General features: G+C 50.6%; 1 protein-coding gene and 1 long non-coding RNA gene across 8 annotated transcripts in view; one reads left to right on the top strand and one right to left on the bottom strand.

The window, feature by feature from the left end:
* SHANK3 (SH3 and multiple ankyrin repeat domains 3) overlaps nt 1–20,773 on the bottom strand; it is a 419,062-nt gene that overhangs the window by 240,470 nt on the left and 157,819 nt on the right. For 6 of the 7 annotated variants that reach the window (XM_088676559.1, XM_060279323.2, XM_088676556.1 and 3 more), the window contains 5 exons: nt 15,234–15,385; nt 13,473–13,640; nt 12,029–12,145; nt 9,577–9,654; nt 1,225–1,291 (listed from right to left, as the gene is read on the bottom strand). In XM_088676559.1, coding sequence (XP_088532685.1) covers nt 1,225–1,291; nt 9,577–9,654; nt 12,029–12,145; nt 13,473–13,640; nt 15,234–15,385 — 582 coding nt within the window. Of the gene's footprint in view, nt 1–1,224; nt 1,292–9,576; nt 9,655–12,028; nt 12,146–13,472; nt 13,641–15,233; nt 15,386–20,773 lie in introns of those variants that run through there. The other variant, XM_060279327.2, reaches the window with a different exon arrangement.
* On the top strand, nt 6,718–20,648 carry LOC148684703 (uncharacterized). The gene is made up of 3 exons (XR_015951718.1): nt 6,718–7,034; nt 19,062–19,276; nt 20,396–20,648. It is a non-coding gene; the product is annotated as an uncharacterized LOC148684703 (long non-coding RNA).

The following is a 20,773-nucleotide window of genomic DNA, read 5'->3' as shown; positions in this document are numbered from 1 at the left end:
TTGGGGTTTTCGCCTCCGCCTGAGTACAAAACTCCAGAGGCCTTGAGGTTGCAAAGCTCCTTTCTGAATGAATTTCCTTGCCTGTCATCTGGGCTGCACTCCTTCAGGCTGTGGTGGTGGTGGTGGTGGGCTCCCTTGATGGGACACCCCTCCGTTTGAAACAAAAACACCACGCCTGCAGAAAGCTAGCCTGTCAAGGAGAAGACGAGGCTGGAAACCTTCACCATGGTCTGAAGATGCTGTTCTCAATGTAGAGGGAATTTTGTTACCTCCCAGTCACCCACCTCCCCCGATCATTTCCTTCAGTCTCTGCCAAGCAGGGGCTCGAAAGAGCAAAAACCGTTCTAAATATAGCTGCACCACTGAGGCAGGTCATAACATGCATTCTCAGGGGAGGAAGTAGCAGCATTTGGGATGGAAGGGGTATGGGGAGCAAGGCAGAAGACACCCCAAAGATGCACAGCCAATCGCCTACCTCAAACCGACCACCAGATAAAGAGATGCCACCTTGCCACCTCCTCTTCCTCCTCCCAGTGTCACCCTCCGCACACTAGACAGGCTAGGCCAGAGTTTCCCGTCCGCATGCAGCCCCCCCTCCCCAAGGAATGCAAAAGGCCCCCTTCTGTTGGCAGCTGGGTGGCAAAGGAGAGGCGGGCAGGTTGTGTGGCACCTGTGCCACACAAAGGGCCCGTGGTGGAGAGCCTAGCGCCCAAGCTGGCTCATCTCCTTCCCAGAATGACCAGGGAGGTAGATGACCAGGGAAACAGCCCAGGCTGGCACTCAAGTCAGCAGCCAGGACTTTGTGACGGAGCTGGACTTGCTGTTGGAGATTCCCAAGGAGGTCACTGGTTCAAAATCCACTGCAGGGCAGCGAGTCTCCTGATCAAGGGGCTCCCCCCCCCCCAGGAAACCCAGAGGTCATGGGACAAAAAGCTCCAGCGGTGAGGCTCCACCCCTCATCTACTTCATTGGGTAGGTGCCAACTCAAGGTCACTTCAGGGAAGCCAGGGAGAGGTTTCCAAGCGGGGCATGATTAACAAGGGAGCCAGGCTGGCCCTTTCTCAAGTCCTCTGGTCCTCCTGGCATCTCCTCCTCTTCTCTCTTGGCCAGGGGTTGGCCTGGCACCAAGGACCACAGCTGTCGTGCCCAGCCTCCCGCCATTGACGGTCAAAGGGCCCCTCAGCTGCACAAGAAGGGCGTGGGAAGCCAAAGACTCTCACTCACCAACGTCGGACTCTTTGTGGGTTTTGATGATTTCAGCCAGTTCAAAATTCCCCGCAATTATGGCCACCTGAAATGAGGGGAGAGGGCAAGGCACAGGAGTCAGGTGGGGATGCGTATTCCAGATGCGTCGAGGTTTTTTAAAGCAAAATTAACGATCACAGAGATTTATATTGCTCAATCGTACAACGACCCTGTAAGGTAGCCACTTACAGCAGCATCCTTTTACCTTCTTATCCCTTAATGAACTCTGCATGCTGCTGCACCCTCCCCAGAGGGTTTTATTCTGTAGAGAATTAATTCGGTAATTTCTTTCCCCCATCAGAATTGCCGAGCTAGAAGGCAAAAGTCTTCCAAAGCCTTTGCAATGATGTCCTTTCCGAACAGTGATGAAGACGTGGCTACAATCCCCAAGCACAGGGGTCAGCAAACTTTTTCAGCAGGGGGCCGGTCCACTGTCCCTCAGACTTTGTGGGGGGCCGGACTATATATATATTTTTTGGGGGGAGGGAGGACTCAACGAATTCCTATGCCCCACAAATAACCCAGAGACACATTTTAAATAAAAGGACACATTCTACTCATGTAAAAACACGCTGATTCCCGGACCATCCGCCGGGCAGGACTGAGAAGGCACTTGGGCCGCATCCTGCCCCCGGGCCTTAGTTTGCCTACACATGGCCAAGTGCAATGCATCTGCTCAAAGGCCCGGATAAAGATGGGTCTAAGAATACCGAGAGCACTGAAGGGCAAGAGGCAGAACTGATTCACCCAGACAGTGAGTCTGCTGCCCTGGAACCTAGAACAGGCCACCAAGGGATATGGGGCATGGCATTGGTCCCACAAGCCCAACTCAGGCATTTTATGGGATGTGGGTAGAAAGAGCAACAAGTGCAAATGAGTTCCACGGGTGCAGCTATGTCCGCCTGAACTCAAATCTTGCTATAGCACAAGCCAGAGGTGGCGAACACGGTGGCCCCCCCCCCAGATCAATGGTCCTTCTAGATAGGGGTCATGGGAGCCGCATTCGAACCACATCCAGGCTTTCCCTGGGACGGGGCGTGTGGTTCAGATGTGTTGACGTATCAGTTTGGTCTATGAATTTGCAATGCATATTTCATTGGTTTCTTGGATTTATTCATTTATTTAGGCCTGGTAAATTTTTTCTTAATGTTGGTGGCAATTCCTGCCCTCCTGGAAATAAATGAAATAAATAAACACCATCTGGAGCGTTGGGAAGCCTGGTGGCAGGTTTATCGCAGCATGAGGAGGGTAAGGCTATTCTAGGCTGCCTCAACAGAAGTCTAGTGTGTCCAGATCAAGGGAAGTTATAGTCCCACTCTCTTCTGCCTTGGTCAGACCACACCTGAATACTGTGTCCAGTTCTGGGCACCACAATTAAAGAAGGATGTTGACAAGCTGGAAGGTGTGCAGAGCATAGCTGCCAAGTCTCCCGCATTCCCCGGAAAATCCCCGTTTTTCCAGCTGTTCCTAGCTGAAAAAACGGATTTTTTTGTTTCCCCCCGGTTTATTCTGGCGTGACGGCCATTTTGGAACTGGGCGGAGCATGCTCAGAAGCGACTTTTGATGCTGCTCTGCCCAGTTCCAAAATGGCTGCAGTGCGACTTCTGGCGCGGTGGCCATTTTGGAACTGGGCAAAGCAGCATCAAAAGTCACTTCTGAGCATGCTCCGCCCAGTTCCAAAATGGCGGCAGCGCTACTTCCGGTCTGCTACTTCCGGCCCGGGCCCTTATTTCTCCGACAGGAACTTGGCAGGTATGGTGCAGAGGAGGGCGACCAAGATGATCAAGGGTCTGGCAACCAAGACTGATGAGAAACAGTTGAAGGAGCTGGGTAGGTTTAGCCCGGAACAGAAGAGACTGAGAGGAGATAGGAGAGCCACTTTCAAATACCTCAAAGGCTGTCAATTAGAAAAGGGAGCAAGCTTGTTTTTTGCTGCTCCAGAGGGAGCCAAACCAGCAGATTCAAACTGTAAGAAAGGAGATTCTGATTGACCCTTGGGAAGAACTTTTGGCAGTGGAGCAGACGAACTCAAAAGGTGATGGACTCTCCCTCCTTGGAGGTATTTAAGCAGAGGTTGGACGGCATCCTCCAGGGATTCTTTAGCAGTGATTTCTGCATTGCAGGCGGTTGGGCTAGATTACACTTGCAGTCCCTTCCAACTCTACAATTATACAATTCTGTGATCAGGGGTGGCACCCTGGAACATTTTGAAAGAGTGGTCTGCATGTGTACTGGTCTGTCATTCTCTGACGGCTGCCACATCCTCTCGGCAGGACCCAATAAAGACCCCGGAGGGAGCTGAGAAACAGGACGAAAGTTCAGCTGCTTCTTTTCTCTGGAGTCCACAATGGGGGGAGGGGGGTGGACCAGAGAGGGAGGGGGTGTTAATAATTGCTTCTGACAAAATGGAACTGAAACAGATCCAAGATGCGGCAGTCTGATCTCAAGTATGAAATGGATGCAGAAGACCGTGAAATGCTGCCACCGTAATGGAAACTCACAAAATGGCACACATTAGCAGAGATGGAGAAGCCTGATGAATCCCTGGTAGCGGGGGAGGGGGAGGCGGTCGGATTCTGATCACCACCAAGGCTCAAAGAGTCTCAGGAAGTTGAAGCAGAATGAGACGGAAAGGCCAGCGCCTGCAGAAGTGCCCACTTCACAGATCATAAGAGCTGTAGGGTTGGTAGGGACCCTGAGGGTCATCTAGTCCAACCCCCTACAGTGCAGGAATCTCCACTAAGGCATCCATGACAGCTGTCACCCAACCTTTGCTAGAATCCCACCAATGAAGGACAGTCCACCTTCCAAGGGACTCCGTTCCACTGCCAAAGAGTTCTTGCCACCTGACGTTTGGTCAGAATGTCCTTTCTTGCCATTTGAATCCACCGGTTGGGGTCGGAACCCAAGTTTGTTCCACCTTCCATATTATAGCCCTTAAGATATTTGAACATGGCTCTCAGGCCTCCTCTTTTCTGTGGGATGGAACACTGGGGCAGACAAGTCACAACAGTTCCTAGAGTGTCCACTAACAGGAACTCACCTGGAGGGACACCTGACTAAGTTCAGCTTCCTCCAGATATGCAGATGAGATGGATTAGCTGGGAGAAAAGCCCCTAGCCAGCAGCCATTCTCTCTTAGCCATTTCTCCTACGTTTAGGATGGTTCTCCCTCTTGGCCTGCTACCAAGAGAGAGACCAGAGGACTCCAAATGAATACTTCTGTAACCTTTTCTAAGCAAGCCTGCCTTTCTGAGATTATGCTGTTAACTCAGGATGAAACTGTAAGTAAACTCTATCTTATTTTATAAACACTGTGTTGTGTATTTCTTTTAAGAGGGACAAAGGGGACTTTGCCAGGAAGTATAATATTGTACAGGTTTTAGCAAACCTGAACGCACACGCTTTGCTGCGCACAAAAAGGGGAATGTCACTCTGCTGATAATTGAAGCTTGCTAACACAAACTTGGATAGGATCTATCTAATAATATATCCTAATCCACATCCCTAACATTCCCACGTTTTCCAGGCTAAACAAACCCACCTCCCTCAACCGTTCCTCATCAGGCTTAGATTCCAAACCCCATCCAGGATTGTCCCACTGGTCCATCCAGGCCGGTCTTGCTCTAAGCAGCCATGACTCACCAAGATTTCCCCTGAGCTTACAGCCTGACATCTTATTCACCTGGAGATGGATCTCCCGGTCTTCCCTTGTTTGCACAGAATATGGGGCACTGAAATGCCAGAAGCTGTTGACTCACAAGTGATTGGGCATAAAAAGCCTAAGAATCAGGCCAGTGTCCCTTCCAGTCCAGCATCCTGTTCTCACAGCAGCCAGCCAGAATGCGTTTTGGGAAAACTTGCGAGGAGAACACCAGTACCAGAGTCCTCTCTTCCTCAGTGGTTTCCGCCAAATGGCATCCAGAAGCAAAATTGCTGCCTCCAACAAGGTTAGTTAGGCTGACGCAGACTTGAAAATGGTTCAGGAGCTCTCAGCTGACCCAACATTTGTAAGGTGAAAAGGTAAAGGACCCCTGGACGGTTAAGTCCAGTCCAAGGCGACTATGGGGTTGCGGAGCTCCTCTTGCATTCAGGCCAAGGGAGCTGGCATTTGTCCACAGACAGTTTTCTGGGTAATTTGGCCAGCAGGATTAAACCGCTACTGGCGCACGTAGGCTCAGTCCCAAGAGGGGATGCGGGTGGCGCTGTGGTCTAAACACTGAGCCTCTTGGGCTTGCTGATCGGAAGGTCGGCGGTTCGAATCCCCACAATGGGGTGAGCTCCCGTTGCTTGGTCCCAGCTCCTGCCAACCTAGCAGTTTGAAAACACGTCAGTGCAAGTAGATAAATAGGTACCGCTGCGGCGGGGAGGTAAACGGTGTTTCCGTGTGCTCTGGCACTTGTCACGGTCCTCTGTGCACCAGTAGTGGTTTAGTCCTGCTGGCCACATGACCCAGAAAGCTGTCTGTAGACAAACGCCAGCTCCCTTGGCCTGAAACCGAGAGGAGCGCTGCAACCCCAGAGTCGCCTTTGACTGGACTTAACTGTCCAGGGGTCCTTTACCTTTTTTACCCAACATTTGTGCTCAGCTTCTGAAACACACTCTATGGCATGAGCTCCTTTGGGAGGCACAGCTTTCAGCTATGGCAAGGTCTGGTTGTGGGAGAGCTGCTATGGGACACCCCCTATTCACACATGCCAAGGCTGACCTCTGGAAGCAGAGTCTGGGGCTCCTCAGCAGTGCCATCGCACAAACAGTGCTCCTGAGCTGCAGCTTACGTAAAGTCTCCCCCCTTACCTTCCAAGTCCCAGACTGCAGAATCCGGGACCGGCAGCCGTGTGACACCGGAAGTTGCGTCGACGTAACTTCCGGTGTCGCTTTGCCCTTCTATGGGCACCAAAAATGGCCGCCGGCGGCTTCGAAAGTCACTTGTACGCATGTAAGGAAGTGCGTTGACGCAACTTTCGGTGTCGCTCCGCCCATCTATGGGCACTAAAAATCGCCACCGCCGACACCGGAAGTCGCGTCTATGCACTCCCGGACACGCGTAGATGCGACTTTTGAAGCCGGCGGCAGCCATTTTTGATGCCCATAGAAGGGCAAATTGGAAATAAAAAAATGGCTGCCGGCAGGAGAAAATAACGGAGAAAAACGGGAGACGAAGTGATACGGGGGACCACCGGGAAAAGGTAAGTAAAAACGGGGGTTTCCCAGGGGAAACGGGGTACTTGGCAGCTATGCTCCCCCCCCCAGCCTACTCTCCAGGCATCGAAGGAAGATTCAGAGCCTGTGCCCTTCCTTAAGTCATAAAGATCCTTCCTTGGCGAAGTGAATCCTGCTCCTCCTGCTGCTGCTTCTTGCTGCCCTTCCCGCGGGAGACTTGCTGACAAAGGCCTGCGATAAAAATAGCCCTGGATTTATCACTCACGCAGTCGGCATGCCAAAACAGAATGGGGGGGGCACCTCCAAAGCACAGGTCTTGCAGCTCCTCCGGTGTCACCTCCCCCCCCCCATGCCCAAGCCAAGAGGGCGACTGGCCTCATCGGGGGGCACCCTGGGGTGGCCTCCCTCCTGGGCTAAAGGAGCCCAGGCATTGTCAGAAACTGCCTCCTAAACTGCATTTCATGACTCACAATGGGAAGAAGACAGGAATGAGGAACTGGAGGCTGGAGAAACAGCTTCCTGATCCCCAAAGCTTACTGAGCGCTCTGCTTTTCCTAGGCCTCTCTGGCTGGCTGAAAGCCCAATCGAAACAGGGAGGCGGCTGCCCACCCCAGACCTTTAGGCAAGGTGAGTCCTGGCCCTCTTGCTCTAGCAGGTTTGGGGTCAAGGTGTGTATGTGGGGGGGGGAGGCACTTCGCATAGCACAGTTAACCCATGGAACTCCCTGCCACAGGAGGCAGTGATGGCCAGCAACTTGGATGGCTTCAAAAGAAGATCAGGAACATTCACGGAGGAATAGAGGGCTATGGGTGGCTACAAGCCGGGGTGGCTGCGTTCTGCCCTGTTCAGGGAAGTTTTTAATGTGTGACATTTTAATATATTTCTAATCTTTGTTGGAAGCCGCCCAGAGTGGCTGGGGAAACCCAGCCAGATGGACGGGGTACAAATATTATTATTATTGTTGTTGTTGTTGTTGTTGTTGTTGTTGTTGTTGTTGTTGTTGTTGTTGTTGTCAGAGGCAGCTAATGTTTCTGGATGCCAGTTGTTGAGACTATGGGAGGGGAGAGTTGTTCTTGTGTTCCGATCCTGCTTGTGGGCTTCCAAGCTGAGGCACCTGCTTGGCCACTGTGAGAAGAACAGGATGCTGGACTAGATGGGCCATTGGCCTGATCCGGCAGGCTCTTCTCATCTTCTCCTGGGGGGACATGACTCCCCATTGCCCCATCTCTGTTTCCTTGGCCAGCAGGAAGCCTGGCTGGTGATGTGTGCATGCCCCAGAGTCCCCTGCTAAAACCCCGCAACTTTTCATACCACAAAAGTTCTGATGTATTCTTTTTGTCCTGCTTTTCCTGTGCTGGAACACAAGAAGGCAGCAATGCAGTAACATTGGGGAAGCATTGCAGAACAATTAGTGAAGCAGCCTTATTATCTATATCTATCATCTATCTACAGTGGTGCCTCGCAAGACGAATTTAATTCGTCCCGCGAGTCAATTCGTTTTGCGAAAAATTCATCTTGCGAATCGCGGTTTCCCATAGGAATGCATTGAAATGTCTTTTTTTGTCCATAGGAACGGATTAATTAAATTTCAATGCATTCGTATGGGAAACCGCGATTCACAAGATGAATTTTCCACAAAACGAATTTGTCTTGCGAGTCACCATCAGATCGCAAGACACATTCATCTTGCGAAAAATTCGTATTGCAAGGCATTCGTCTTGCGAGGTACCACTCTATCTATCTATCTATCTATCTATCTATCTATCTATCTATCTATCTATCTATCTATCTATCTATCTATCTATCTATCATCTATCTATATCTATCTATCTATCTATCTATCTATCTATCTATCTATCTATCTATCTATCTATCTGGATGTATTCAAAACCTTGATTGCAATAAAAGCCTCTAAGTGGTTTGCAATAAATGTTGAATAGTAGACCCCCCCCCAAAAAAAAACCCCACCAGTTTGGAAGCCGCCCGCTCCCTAGACAGGAAGGAGCTTTTCACTCTTTCCTCTGAGAATAAGAAGGGAAGGAAGTAGTTGCTTTCAATTGTAGGGTTGCAGAATGAGGCTCCTTTCCAAGCGGTTTTCTGCCTTAGCCCTGCCACTCCCCCACCCCACCCCACCCCACCCCGGAAAGCTACTCTTTAGTGCTAAATCGGAGCAATTGCCAATCTGGAGAAAACCTGGATCCATGTAACTCTGATTCAGCGGTAAACTGAAGGAAAGCCATGGGGTAAGGAAAATTAGCCAGGTAGTTAATTGGCAGCCATTGAGGATGAGCTTTGAGATGCATTATTATAATTAAATTGAGAGGCACAATTCAAAGTGTTGGTCCTGACCTTTAAAGCCCTAAACGGCCTTGGTCCAGTATACCTGAAGGAGCGTCTCCACCCCCATTATTCTGCCCGGACACCGAGGTCCAGCGCCGAGGGCCTTCTGGAGGTTCCCTCAATGCAAGAAGTGAAATTACGGGGAACCAGGCAGAGGGCCTTCTCGGTAGTGGCACCTGCCCCATAGAAATAAGCAACTATCTGCCTTTTAGAAGACATCTGAAGGCAGCCCTGTTTAGGAAAGTTTTTAATGTTTGATGAATTATTGTATTTTAATATTTTGCTGCAAGCCGCCCAGAGTGACTGGGGAACCAAATGGGTGGGTATGAATAAAAATAAATAAATAAATAAATATTATTATTCTGTTTACTTATTGTTGCCATTGCCTCAATAAAATATCCTGAGTCTGGGATGTGGCCTGAATGTTCACCATGCTGGTTGTTGGGGTGCAGTGCCCAACAGCGCCTGCAGGAGGGTCCAACTCTGCTTTAGAGTGTGGCTCTTCTTCCCTTGCCCCACAGCAAGCAGGGTGGGTCTGAGGCACCACTGACTCGATAGGATTTCTGCCAGGGGGGATTTCTGCAGATCTGGCTGGCCCCTTCCCCAAGAAAGCTGCCATTCTTGGCATGCCTCTCCCTCCTTGGCAATTGCTGCCTCTCTTTCCGTTTGCTGCCTGCGCCTGCTGCCTCCCAAGAGAGGAGGCCGATGGCACGGATGGGCAAGAACCCACGCCACCGTCTTCCGAGGGAGACATGGAAGGGGGGGACTGGGGGAGGGCATCCCAGGAGGGAGAGACCCTTTCCTTGGCCCCACTGCTGGGCTCTCCTACCTGGAATGCTGTCTGGCTGTTGTAGTTCCGGATCTCCTTGCTTGCACCACGGAAGAGAAGGACCCGAGCACAGCTTTCCTGGCAGGGGAAAGAGGAAGGCAAAGTGAACTCTCCTGAATTGGGGGCGGGGGGGGGGGGTTGACAGTGGGAAAGGAGCAAAGATTTTCTGGAGGGAGAGCAACACGGGATCAGCCTGCACTGCCAGATTCTCACTTCCACTTGTCCTGCTGTCCTCCCCCCTCCCAGAAAGCCCGACCCAGGTGGCACTGTGGGTTAAACCACAGAGTCTACGGCTTGCTGATCAGAAAGTCAGCGGTTCAAATCCCTGCGACGGGTGAGCTCCCGTTGCTCGGTCCCAGCTCCTGCCCACCTAGCAGTTCGAAAGCACATCAAAGTGCAAGTAGATAAATAGGGACCGCTCCGGTGGGAAGGTAAATGGCGTTTCCGTGCGCTGCTCTGGTTCGCCAGAAGCAGCTTTGTCATGCTGGCCACATGACCCGGAAGCTGTCTGCGGACAAACGCCGGCTCCCTTGGCCTATAGAGTGAGATGAGTGCCACAACCCCAGAGTAGGACAAGACTGGACCTGATGGTCAGGGGCCCCTTTACCTTTACCACTGAATTGAAGCACATATCAATATGGTTTCTTGACATTTGCTCCAGTTCAGCGGTCTGTTGTCCTCTCCCCCACCCCCACCCACCCATTCCACACTCAAACCCTCATGGAGATTCGCTTTGGAGCATTTGCTTGACTCCAAAACTAAGCTGACCCTCGGGCGATTTTAAGTCAGTGGTTCCCCAGGGTGGGCGGTCCCACCTCCTGGGAGGCTTAACTAGGGGGTGCTAAGAGGCAGGGGGGGCAGGGGGCACCAGAGGCATAAATGACTACCAGACCGGCATCGCTGGGTCAAGCACATCAATGTTGTCGAATTAAACTAAATAGCTCAAATTGGATTTTGAACAAGTTGCAATGAATGGCTACTATCTGAAATAGCACCTACGGGACTGCCTCTCCTGGTATGTCCCACGGAGGACCTTACAGTCTTCAAATAAAAACATATTGGAGGTCCCGAGCCACAGGGAGGTTAGGCTGGCCTCGACCAGAGCCAGGGCTTTTTTGGTGATGGCTCCGATCTGGTGGAACGCTTTGTCACAAGAGACCAGGGCCCTGCCGGACTTTGGCCAAGGCACAGTCTGGCCCCCTCTCTCCTTCTGTAATCTTCATAGAACTCTAACCCAATGGTTGCTGTAAGGGGGAAGGCTTATAGGGAACAGCCCCCCCTCATCAGCTCGAGTTCCTCGCAGAGCAGTGAGTCAAGCACAGGATCAGATTACAAGAGCCAGGAAACAGAAAGGGAGACCCGAGGTTCTGGCAGCCTCAGACAGCCCCTGCTCCAAGGGGAGGGAGAGAGAGCGGTGGAAGAAGGGACCGGCAAACAGTCAGAAGGGAGGCCGTTCCCCCCAACTCCGGAATTGAGACGAACGGCTCCCCGTAGGAGTAAGGGGAGGCGCTTTGGGGTTCCCAGGCTGTTATGTGGGGCGCGAAACAGAAAGCAGCCATTGCGAGATTCTGACTCAGACTGAGGCAGACATGATTCATGGACACTTTGCACTGTAAATAATATGCACAAATAAAAACATCTTAAAGACAAGCAGATGTGGAGGGTCGTTACTCAAGAGTAGCCACAACAACCCCTGACAGTTGCCATTAATTTGAATTGATTCTAGAATGTATTTTAATTAATTGACTGTGTGGTTTTATGTACACTGTGCTATTTTTACCTGTTGGTAGCCACTCTTGAGCCCAGCTTTGGCCGGGGAGGGCGGGATACTACTACTACTACTACTACTACTAATAATAATAATTTTACTGTCTTCCTTAATGGGTTGTGCAAACCACTATTCTGAATAATTCAATTCACAGGGTAGGGTAGGGTAGGGTTGAGTTTCTGGAACTTGGGGGGAGGGAGTGTTCCCTGAAAAGGTTTGAGAACAAGTATTTTACTGTATGGAAAAGAAGGAGAGGTGTCAGAGCTTGAACCTCTGCTGACTTGGAATCCCTGGACCCAAGACTCAGCTTGAGCTACACTTTCAAGTCGTAAGGGGAATGCACTCTGTACATGTTCAGGGGTGGTTTCCTTTAAACTGCTCCACATATCCTGGAGCTGAATCTTGAGGAGGGCCAGTTGGGAAGAATCCCCTTGAACACCCCTTCCCCTGTCGGCTTTCTTCATGCAGAATCGCAAAATTGTCACATTGGAAGGGACCCCAAGCAACATCTAGCCCAACCCCCTGCAACACAGGAATCAGGACTAAGGGAATCCTCCTGCCTGCCTGCAGAACTCGATAGGTGGCTGCAGGGGTGCAGAAGGAGGAGTGCTCTTGGTCCGCTTCAAGGGCTGATCTGCCAGGGGAGGGGGGCCCAAGATCAGAGGGAGGGGAGGTAGGACTCACCTGGTTGTAGAGAGCACAGACGTGGAGAGCTGTGTTCCCGGATGCGTTCTGCGCTGTCATGTCCGCCCCGTAGAAAAGAAGGTGCTCTAGGTGTTGAACATGCCCATAGCGACAGGCCTGTTTGGGGAAGGAAGGAAGGAAGGAAGGAAGGAAGGAAGGAAGGAAGGAAGGAAGGAAGGAAGGAAGGAAGGACAGAGAAGTCTCAGTTCAGGTGGGTGGTCAGATGGGGGACAGCAGCAAACGCTGGAATCAACAAACCACATCAACAGTGCCCCCCCGCTCTCGATGACCCTCCACCATCACCCTCCGAAACACACACACACACACACACACACACACACACACACACACACACACACACCACAGGCTCGCCTTCCTCCAACATTGAATTACTTATTCTGAATAATCTACCGTATCCGCATTTTGCAGATATGATTCCATAGCTGAAGTAACACTTTAGAGAAGCGTTATTTTGGTGGGGTGCAGGGTGGTGATGAGTAGGATCCACCAAAATATAATAATAATAATAATAATAATAATAATAATAATAATAATAATAACAACAACAACAACAACACAAAACATTAAAAACTTCCCTAAACAGGGCTACCTTCAGATATCTTCTAAAAGTCAGATAAGGTAGTTGTTTATTTCCTTGACATTTGATGGGAGGGCATTCCACAGGGTGGGCGCCACCACCGAAAAGGCCCTCTGCCTGGTTCCCTGTAACCTCACTTCTCACAGGGAGGGAACCGCCAGAAGGTCCTCAGCGCTGGACCTCAGTGTCTGGACTGAACAGTGGGGGTGGAAATGCTCTTTCAGGTCTACTGGGCTGAGGCCATTTAGGGCTTTAAAGGTCAGCACCAACACTTTGAATTGTGCTCGGAAACGTACTGGGAGCCAATGGAGGCTCCACCAAGAGCCTTGCACTTCATAACATGGGCCAAACGTCATGGGGCTCCCTTCCACTAAGGCCAAATTCCCCCTGCCCCAAGGACAGCCATGGTTGACGTGCCAGCCAAAACTCCTGGCCTCTGAGGCTAACTGAGCCTCTGGTGACAAAATGGATCTGGGAGCAGCCCACAAACTGCCACCCTGTTTTTTCAGAACACGCAACCAGCCAGCCTCCCAGACATGGGAACAATCATCACAACTCCATCTTCCCAGGGATCAAGTTCAGTTTATTGGCCTTCATCCACTCCACCCCAGACAACGACCCAGATGATGTACAGCCTCCAGACTCAGGTGTTGCGGAAAAGCAGAGCCAAGCATCCCGATGGCCCCCTGCTCCCAAACGCCACTGTAGCCCAGTGTAGCGGCTACCTCGCTTTCCCCAACGTGGGGCCATCTCCCACCAGGCAACCGCTTGGGTGCTGAGCCCCCACCCCTCGGAGTGCTAGCCTCCCCACCCACCCACCCACCTGCCGCCGCCTCGCAGCCTCACCTGATGGATTTCTTGCCAGCCGTTTTCGTCGATGCAGCCCACCTTGGCGTAGTCGTGCAAGAGGAGCTCACAGCAGTAGGGGTCCCCTCCGACCATGGCACTATGGTACAGAGGCGTTAATCCACGGCTGTCCTTGTAATCTGTAGAGGCACCCAGGTCTAACAGCGTCTGCGCAAACACAGTCACAGGCAGGCAGGGGGGGTCGGTCAGTGGTTGCTGGACCTCTCAGCGTGATAAAGGCGAAGGGGGGGGCGAGGCAGAGGCAGACCACACACCCCAAAATGCCAGGACGCCTTTCCAGGACCTGCAGGAGCACCGCTAGGAATTTGCAGGGAGGTGGGTTGCTGGTTTTTTTAGCAGCTTTGCCCGCCAAGGAGCAGTCCAGGAATGCCTGGGCATGAGGTGGAAGTGGCAAGAGTTGGTTTCCTGGCATGGCTCAGGGTGTGAGAAGGGTGGTCTCCTCTTTCCAAGCCTCAAAATGAATTCAGTAGGTGGCTTTAGGCGAGCAAAAATCTCTCTTGGCATCAGATTCCCCCATTTGCGGCCCAGGAAGACTACAGTGGCCTGCCATACAGGAACGTTGCACATATTATTGAGTTGATGCAAACAAAGCATTTCATGAATGCATAAAATGTGTTATATGAACCATCATCACCATCCTTGGAGTTTGCGTATTTGGTGTGTGTGTGTGTGTGTGTGTGTGTGGCTCGCAACTTAATCTTGGAGATGTTAATTCTGTTGTTGTTCTTTTAATTTTTGCATCTTTCGTCTTATTGTGACTTGCACGGGGAGTGTTTAATTTTGTGGTGCACCTTTTGATGTTTCAGTTTGCTGCTTATGACTACTTTTGTTATAGAACCACAGTATATTTTTGCAGCCGCGTAAATCTTTGCATGCTGCAAGCCGCCTTGAGCGTGGTTTCAAGCGAAGGAAAGGCGGCGCGCGCATAAACGACGTTGACCTTGACGGACATGTAAATGGTGCAGTGCGCTCTGTCAGATCGTCCTAGTGGGCCTCAGAGCTTCATTTCCACATCCCCAATTTTATTAAGGGGGACAGAAGGTGCCCAAGTCATGCTGGTGCCCAAGGCACACCCCCAAATGGCAACTGCCTTCCTGTGGTTTCCAGCAACTGGGATTCAGAAGGATGGCTGCCTCTGGCACGGAAGACAGAGCAGAGCCATCCTGGCAAGTAGCCATTGGTAGCTCTCTCCTCCTCCTTGAATTCGACTAATCTTTTTCTAAAGCCATCTGAGGGAGGGGCAGCACTGCCTCCTGTGGCAGGGAGTTCCGTAGGTTAACTCAGTGCTGAATGGTCCACCTCTACGGGGCAAGGGAGAGTGGCCTCCAGGCTCTATGGGAGGAGCAAGCAGGATGCGGCGATGAGAATCAAGGCAGCTGCCCCCATCCCGTTCGGGGGGCAGTGTGCTAGGCTGGTGCTAAGCAACCTCCCCATGCTTACCTCCCCCCACCCACCCACCAAGAACATCCAGAACCTGCAAAGCAGCCAGTTGTGACACCCCCAAGACACAGGAAAGTGGCCCCCAGCGTGGTGAGTGGGAACCCCCCCCCAAAAAAAGCACAAGGTTAGGCAGAGGTGCTGGGCAGATGCAGGGGAGGCCGTTCAGCTCCGAGACCCTCTGCCCAGGGGTGGCAAACTCATAAGGGGGGAGGGGGCGCAGCAGAATTGGGGGGGGCGCTAATAACTAAAGCGAGCCGAGAGCAGCAGGAGAAGAAGGAAAGAGGCTCCAGGCAAACTCACCATCAGGGCAGTGTGATTCCGGCACCGGACGGCTTTGTGAAGAGCCGTCATTCCCTCCCGCGTCCGGAAATCCAGGTGGGCGCCTCCATTCCTCAGGGCTTTGATCATGTCGATACAGTACTCCAGCTGGGCGGCCATCGTCAGAGGGCATTCTGGAGCAGCCCCCACCCCGCCCCAGGAAAGAGAAGGTGCACACCTGAGAAACGCATCCGAAAGCTCCCCAATGAACTCTTGGCCCATCCCCACAATTGAGGAGGGGAGGGCTTGCCTCGCAGCCCCCATCCATCCCGCTAACCCCCCCCTCCCCTCCTGACAGGACCGGCCCTAGATCTCCTGCTCTTTCTGCTGGGAAACAGTAGCAGCGAGAGTTGGGTCTGGGATGGGCGAGAGAGCAAGAAGCTGCAAGCACGTCAGGGCTGCTCCCAGTTCATCGTTGGTATCTAACACCAAATAAAATTGCTAAAATGTACAAAAGAAGTTCAAAACTGCCTTGGGAATGTAAAGTGAAGGAGGGTACTTTTTACCATATGTGGTGGTAAAGGCGTTCTGAAAAATGATACATAATGAACTAAAGAAAATGTTCAAAAATACATTTGTTAAAACACCAGAAGCCTTTTTACTAGATATAATAGGTGAAGAGTTACCAAGAGAAGACAAAAGACTTTTTATGTACCCAGTGACGGCAGTGCGAATGCTACTAGCCCAGAGATGGAAGGAAGGAGAAGTATCAACAAAAGAAGAATGGCAGACGAAACTGATGGAGTATGCAGAGATGGCGAAAGTGACAGGGAAGATCCGAAACCAGGAAGATAAAGTATTTTCTAAAGGCTGGGGTGAATTTGTGATTTATTTAAAAGACCACTTTAAACAGCGAAAATCTTTGGCAGGGGTGCAATGACACTTGTAATGTAGAATTATTTTTGATAATTATGGTTATTTAACAGATGGATAAGGGTAAAAGATGCAGCAGATATTTAATCTTAAACATGGAACCCATGGAGGGAAGGAAGGAGGTCTGGAGGTTCAAAAGAACCTTGTAGTTTAATGTTTGAAAGGGTTATGTTAAAATGTATAAAATTATGAAAAAACAAACAAACTATATATATATATATATATATATATATATATATATATATATATATATATATAATAAAATGGACTAGTTCCAGCTCCCAGGGCTTCAGGCAAGGAAGATACCCAGACCCACCTGGGTTTGCAGCTGCTCTGTATCGCTGAGCTATGACCCTTCCTCCTTGGAGAGAGAGGCTGAGAGCAGTAAAAGAGGGCGAGATATTGGATTGCTTGGAGAGGTTGCCTGGTCCAAGCAGGTACGGGAAGGAAACCTCCCAAAGCACCCCCAACAGATGCTGCTTCATATCCTTTAACTGGGCACATCCTGACACCAAGAGGGGCAGCAAGATTTGCCCCAGGGGCACAGTAAACTCTGGAAATATCAGGAGGTCTTTGGGCATGGAGGGGAGGCCAGCGGTGTTTCCGAAAGAATAGCAGGAAATAAGTGCACCGGTTTCCGTTATTCTTTAAAGCAAAGCACAAGAGATGTTTGCATCCATGTCTTGCTGGCTAGCCTTGGGGTAGTTTGCTGGACGTGTCTGAAGTGAAGCTGTTTCACTCTTGTGGGGGCCTTTCCTCAGCATGGGGGTTGGCCTAGCAGTCTCCTGCTCACAGGTGGAAGCAATTCAGATTGCCCCCTCTCATCGAGTTCATCGATCTCCCTCCACCCCACCCACCCCTTGCAACAAAAGCGGAAAGTCAGGATGATGGAGCTCAGAAGCTCAGGTGACTAATTCTCAAAGTGTGTGGGATGCTCAGCCACTCAGGCATTCCCCACCCCTTGAAAAGCAAAATGAAAAAGCAGCCATGGAAAACTGCAGTCTTGGGTTTGTCACCCAAAGTTGGGAGGGGACGCTAAACCCACTCCTCCCAGGCCATTTCCCCTGCTCATAAGTAGAGCGCTCTCTCATCTGACCAAAGGACGCCCCTCTGGGACAGCATCCTGCCTCACAATGGCCAGCCAGATGCCCCAAAGAGAACCCCCAAAATTAAGCATCACCTGAGTGCAACAGCCGAAGCTCTCTGCAATTCTAACCAGCTACCGTATCATTCAAAGGGCTGTAGAGGGAGAACACAGCCATCCTCCGAGGCTTTGCTCAAGATCTCCCTCTCTTCCCCCTTCCTTCTCTCTCACAGACACACACACAGGAAAGGTCGGCTGAGAGGGGAAAGTTTTGCTCAGGCCTGCAGTGTGCTGAGATGGCTCTCTCTTTGGGGAGAAAGCCAGAGTGGAGGGAGGCATTAATGATCTTAAGCTTTTTAGTTTGGGACTTAAGTCTTTGCAGAGAGGAACAGAACCTTCACTCCAACAAATCACATCTCCTAAAAGCCGTTTCCCTCCCAGCGTGTCTCCCTTCCTGCACAAAGCATAAAGCAGCAGAAGCTGGATCATTTCTAGCCCATAAAGGTTTACAAGCTCACAGCTGCAAGTCCCCTGAAGTCTCTCCAGGCCAGAGATGGAGCACAGAGCCGCCCTGGCCTGCTCTGGACTCAGCATCTCGTCCGGAGCCTCTGAACCCGACCTTTTCCAAAACCCCAACAAGCCACTGAGATCCCTCCGTTGTACTGGGAGAGTCAGAAAGCTCCCCGGAGCCGGAAGGGATAGTCTGGCTTTGAATGACACCGCAATGGATAAATCCAAGGGCAGAATCTCTCTCACGCTAGAGAAAGCCTGATATTTTTGGTGGGTCATTTGAGGATTCAGTACGGAAGCATGAAATCTCTGAAGCGCACTCAAAGCGATGGAGACCTGGCTTTGTAGCCACAGCAACCCAGCGGATCCTGTCCTGGCAAAAGGGCCTTGCCACCTCCCGCTTGGAAAGGAGATGGAATTGCAAAATTGCTCTGTCTTCCATCTTCCATGGGACAGCCCTTGATATATCCTCTCTCCTCTCAGCCTCCTCTTCTCCAGGCAAAACATACCCAGCTCCTTCAACCATTCCTCACAAGGCTTGGTTTCTAGATCCTTGATCATCTTGGTTGCCCTCCTCTGCCCATCTTCCAGTTTATCAGCATCCTTCTTAAATTGTGGCACCCAGGACTGGACACAGTATTCCAGGTGTGGTCTGACCAAGGCAGAATAGAGTGGGACTAAGACTTCCCTTGATCTGGACACTAGACTTCTGCAGCCTAGAATAGCATTAGCTTTTTTGTCGCTGCATCACACTGTTGACTCATGTCACTGTTGACTCATGTCCACCAAGACCCCAATATCCTTTTCAGGCAGGCAGAGGCAATGCAACATGCTCTGGTACCAGGGGGCGTGGAGCACCACATACGGGGAGTGTGGCGTGCATCCTGGGGGCATGGCATGCGTCCCGGTGGCGTGGGGCACCGCCCGCAGGGAGTGGTGCGTATTCTGGGGGGTGTGTGGCAAGCGGCGCGTGTCTTGGGGGTGTGCCGCCGATCGGGGGTCAGCATTTTGTCACACACCCCTTTGGAATGGTACCCAGAGTGGCCCGTCCCCCTCGGAACGCCACTGTAGGCAAGGAACCTTTCTCAGGATTCAGCTACACAGCTGCAACTATAATGTTTTAAGTGTGTTTTAAGTGCATTATACAAATGTGACATGAGATGGCAGCCGAGCCGAGCCGAGGCCTTTCCTCATCTCTCCTTTGGAGGAGGCTGGGAGCGGCAGAGGGAGACATGCCAGGGAGGGGGCTCGGTCTTTTCTCCCAGCTGCTGAGTGGTGGAGAGGACGGGAAATGATGGGCACATGGAATGAAAGATCTCGACAGAACTCTCTTCTTTTTCCAGGCACCAGTGCCAAATGGCACCGATGGCACTTGAAGTGATTCTGCACAGCAAGGCTTAGCTCCACGGTCCCTTTCCAAGCCCAGATAAGGAGATATTGATGGTTTCTATTTTCAGCTTTTATTTTATTTTTCTCCTGTTTGCCAACTGGCAAGGAAATCGACCAACATTGCGGTGTGTGCTGATTGTCCCCCTCCGCTCCAGCGCTGCATCTCTTGGTAATTAATTGTTGTTCGAGTACGAGCGGGGAACTCGCACGCTTTTGCTTCATAAATATAACAGGCAGCAATATCGTACGAGCTAAACGTTTGCTTAAATTATACATAACACATTTCGTCTCCTTAAAGGGCTAAATGAAGTTTCATAAGCTTGCCCTTATTGCTTATTAATCCCAGGTCTCCTTGGATCCCTTCGCCGTGGCCTCCTGCCCCCTTCCGCACCCACCAGAGACTCCTCAACGAGACCTTTAAAGGAGGGGTGGGAAGCACGGGTGGCCCCCCAAAATGCTGCTGCAATGCAATGCAGCCGCCACCATCCTTGGCCATTGGTCACACTGACCAGTGGGAATAAAAACAGAGGCAGAGCCTGCTGGATCAGGCCAAAGGAAGCCTTTCCAGACCAGCATCCTATTCTCACAGTGGCCAAACAGATGCCTGCGAGATGATGGCGGTAGTCCAGCAAGATCTGGCCATAGCCAGGTAGAGAAAACCCCTGGAGGAAACAGCTGATGTCAGCTAGTCTCATCTCCCTCAGGGAGGAGACAGGAAAGGAGAGCAGCTGGACTTCTTCTGGGCTCCAGATCTTCCGACATCCAAGGGACTTCGTTTTGTTTCTTATATTTCTTAATTTTTTAAAAAATTAAATTTTCTGTTTTACAATTTAAAATACTCATTTTACATCCTTCAGATATCAGTGACTTCCCTTCTCCTCTTTCCATAGTTCATTTTGCATATCACAAAATCCCTGCATATTTTACAAAAACTATGCCATTCAGTATTCCACGCAGGGACACCCAATTCCCGATAGACTGTGATCTACTCTTAGTATTAAAAAAACTGGCAGTGATCGACCCATTGTCGTTGAATGAAACAAAGTTGTTGAGCTTTTTTAGGAAGCCACAGTTGTTGTTTCCCCCCTTTTATTTTGGGGGGGGGGGAAATAACTGATCTACCTGTTGGACATGCCTGCTTATTGCATCTATCAAAGCTTGCTTACACTGTTGAATTTATCTGAATGCTGCCAGCGTTTTCAGCTGTACACAGTTATTTCCCATATATTCAATAAACATTTTCCAATCTTCTCTAAACGTATGTTCTTCTTGTTCTCTTATTCTATAGGTTAAATCGGCGAGTTGTGCGTGTTCTGTCAACTTAAGTTGTCATCCTTCTTCGGTTGGGTCCTCGCCCGTTTTCCATTTTGGAGAAAAACAGCTACCAGATTTTTCGAAGACATCTGAAGGCAGCCCTGTTTAGGGAGGCTTTTAATCTTTAATCGATTATTTTATTCTTCTGTTGGAAGCCGCCCAGAGTGGCTGGGGAAACCCAGCCAGATGGGCAGGGTATAAATAATAAATTATTATTATTATTATTATTATTATTATTATTATTATTAACCAAACACGAGCGCAGTTGTTGCATACATAAATAACCTTTTTTAGCACCTGGGAATTCCAGTCTGAATTATCCCCAACAGAAAGGACTCTATTGCTTTGTTTA

Source organism: Zootoca vivipara, chromosome 9 (genome assembly GCF_965207765.1).
Source record: "Zootoca vivipara chromosome 9, rZooViv2.hap1.1, whole genome shotgun sequence".
In the NCBI taxonomy this organism is placed as follows: domain Eukaryota; kingdom Metazoa; phylum Chordata; class Lepidosauria; order Squamata; family Lacertidae; genus Zootoca; species Zootoca vivipara.
The sequence above is the reverse complement of the archived record's forward strand: the minus strand, read 5'-3'. Positions and strand labels throughout refer to the sequence as shown.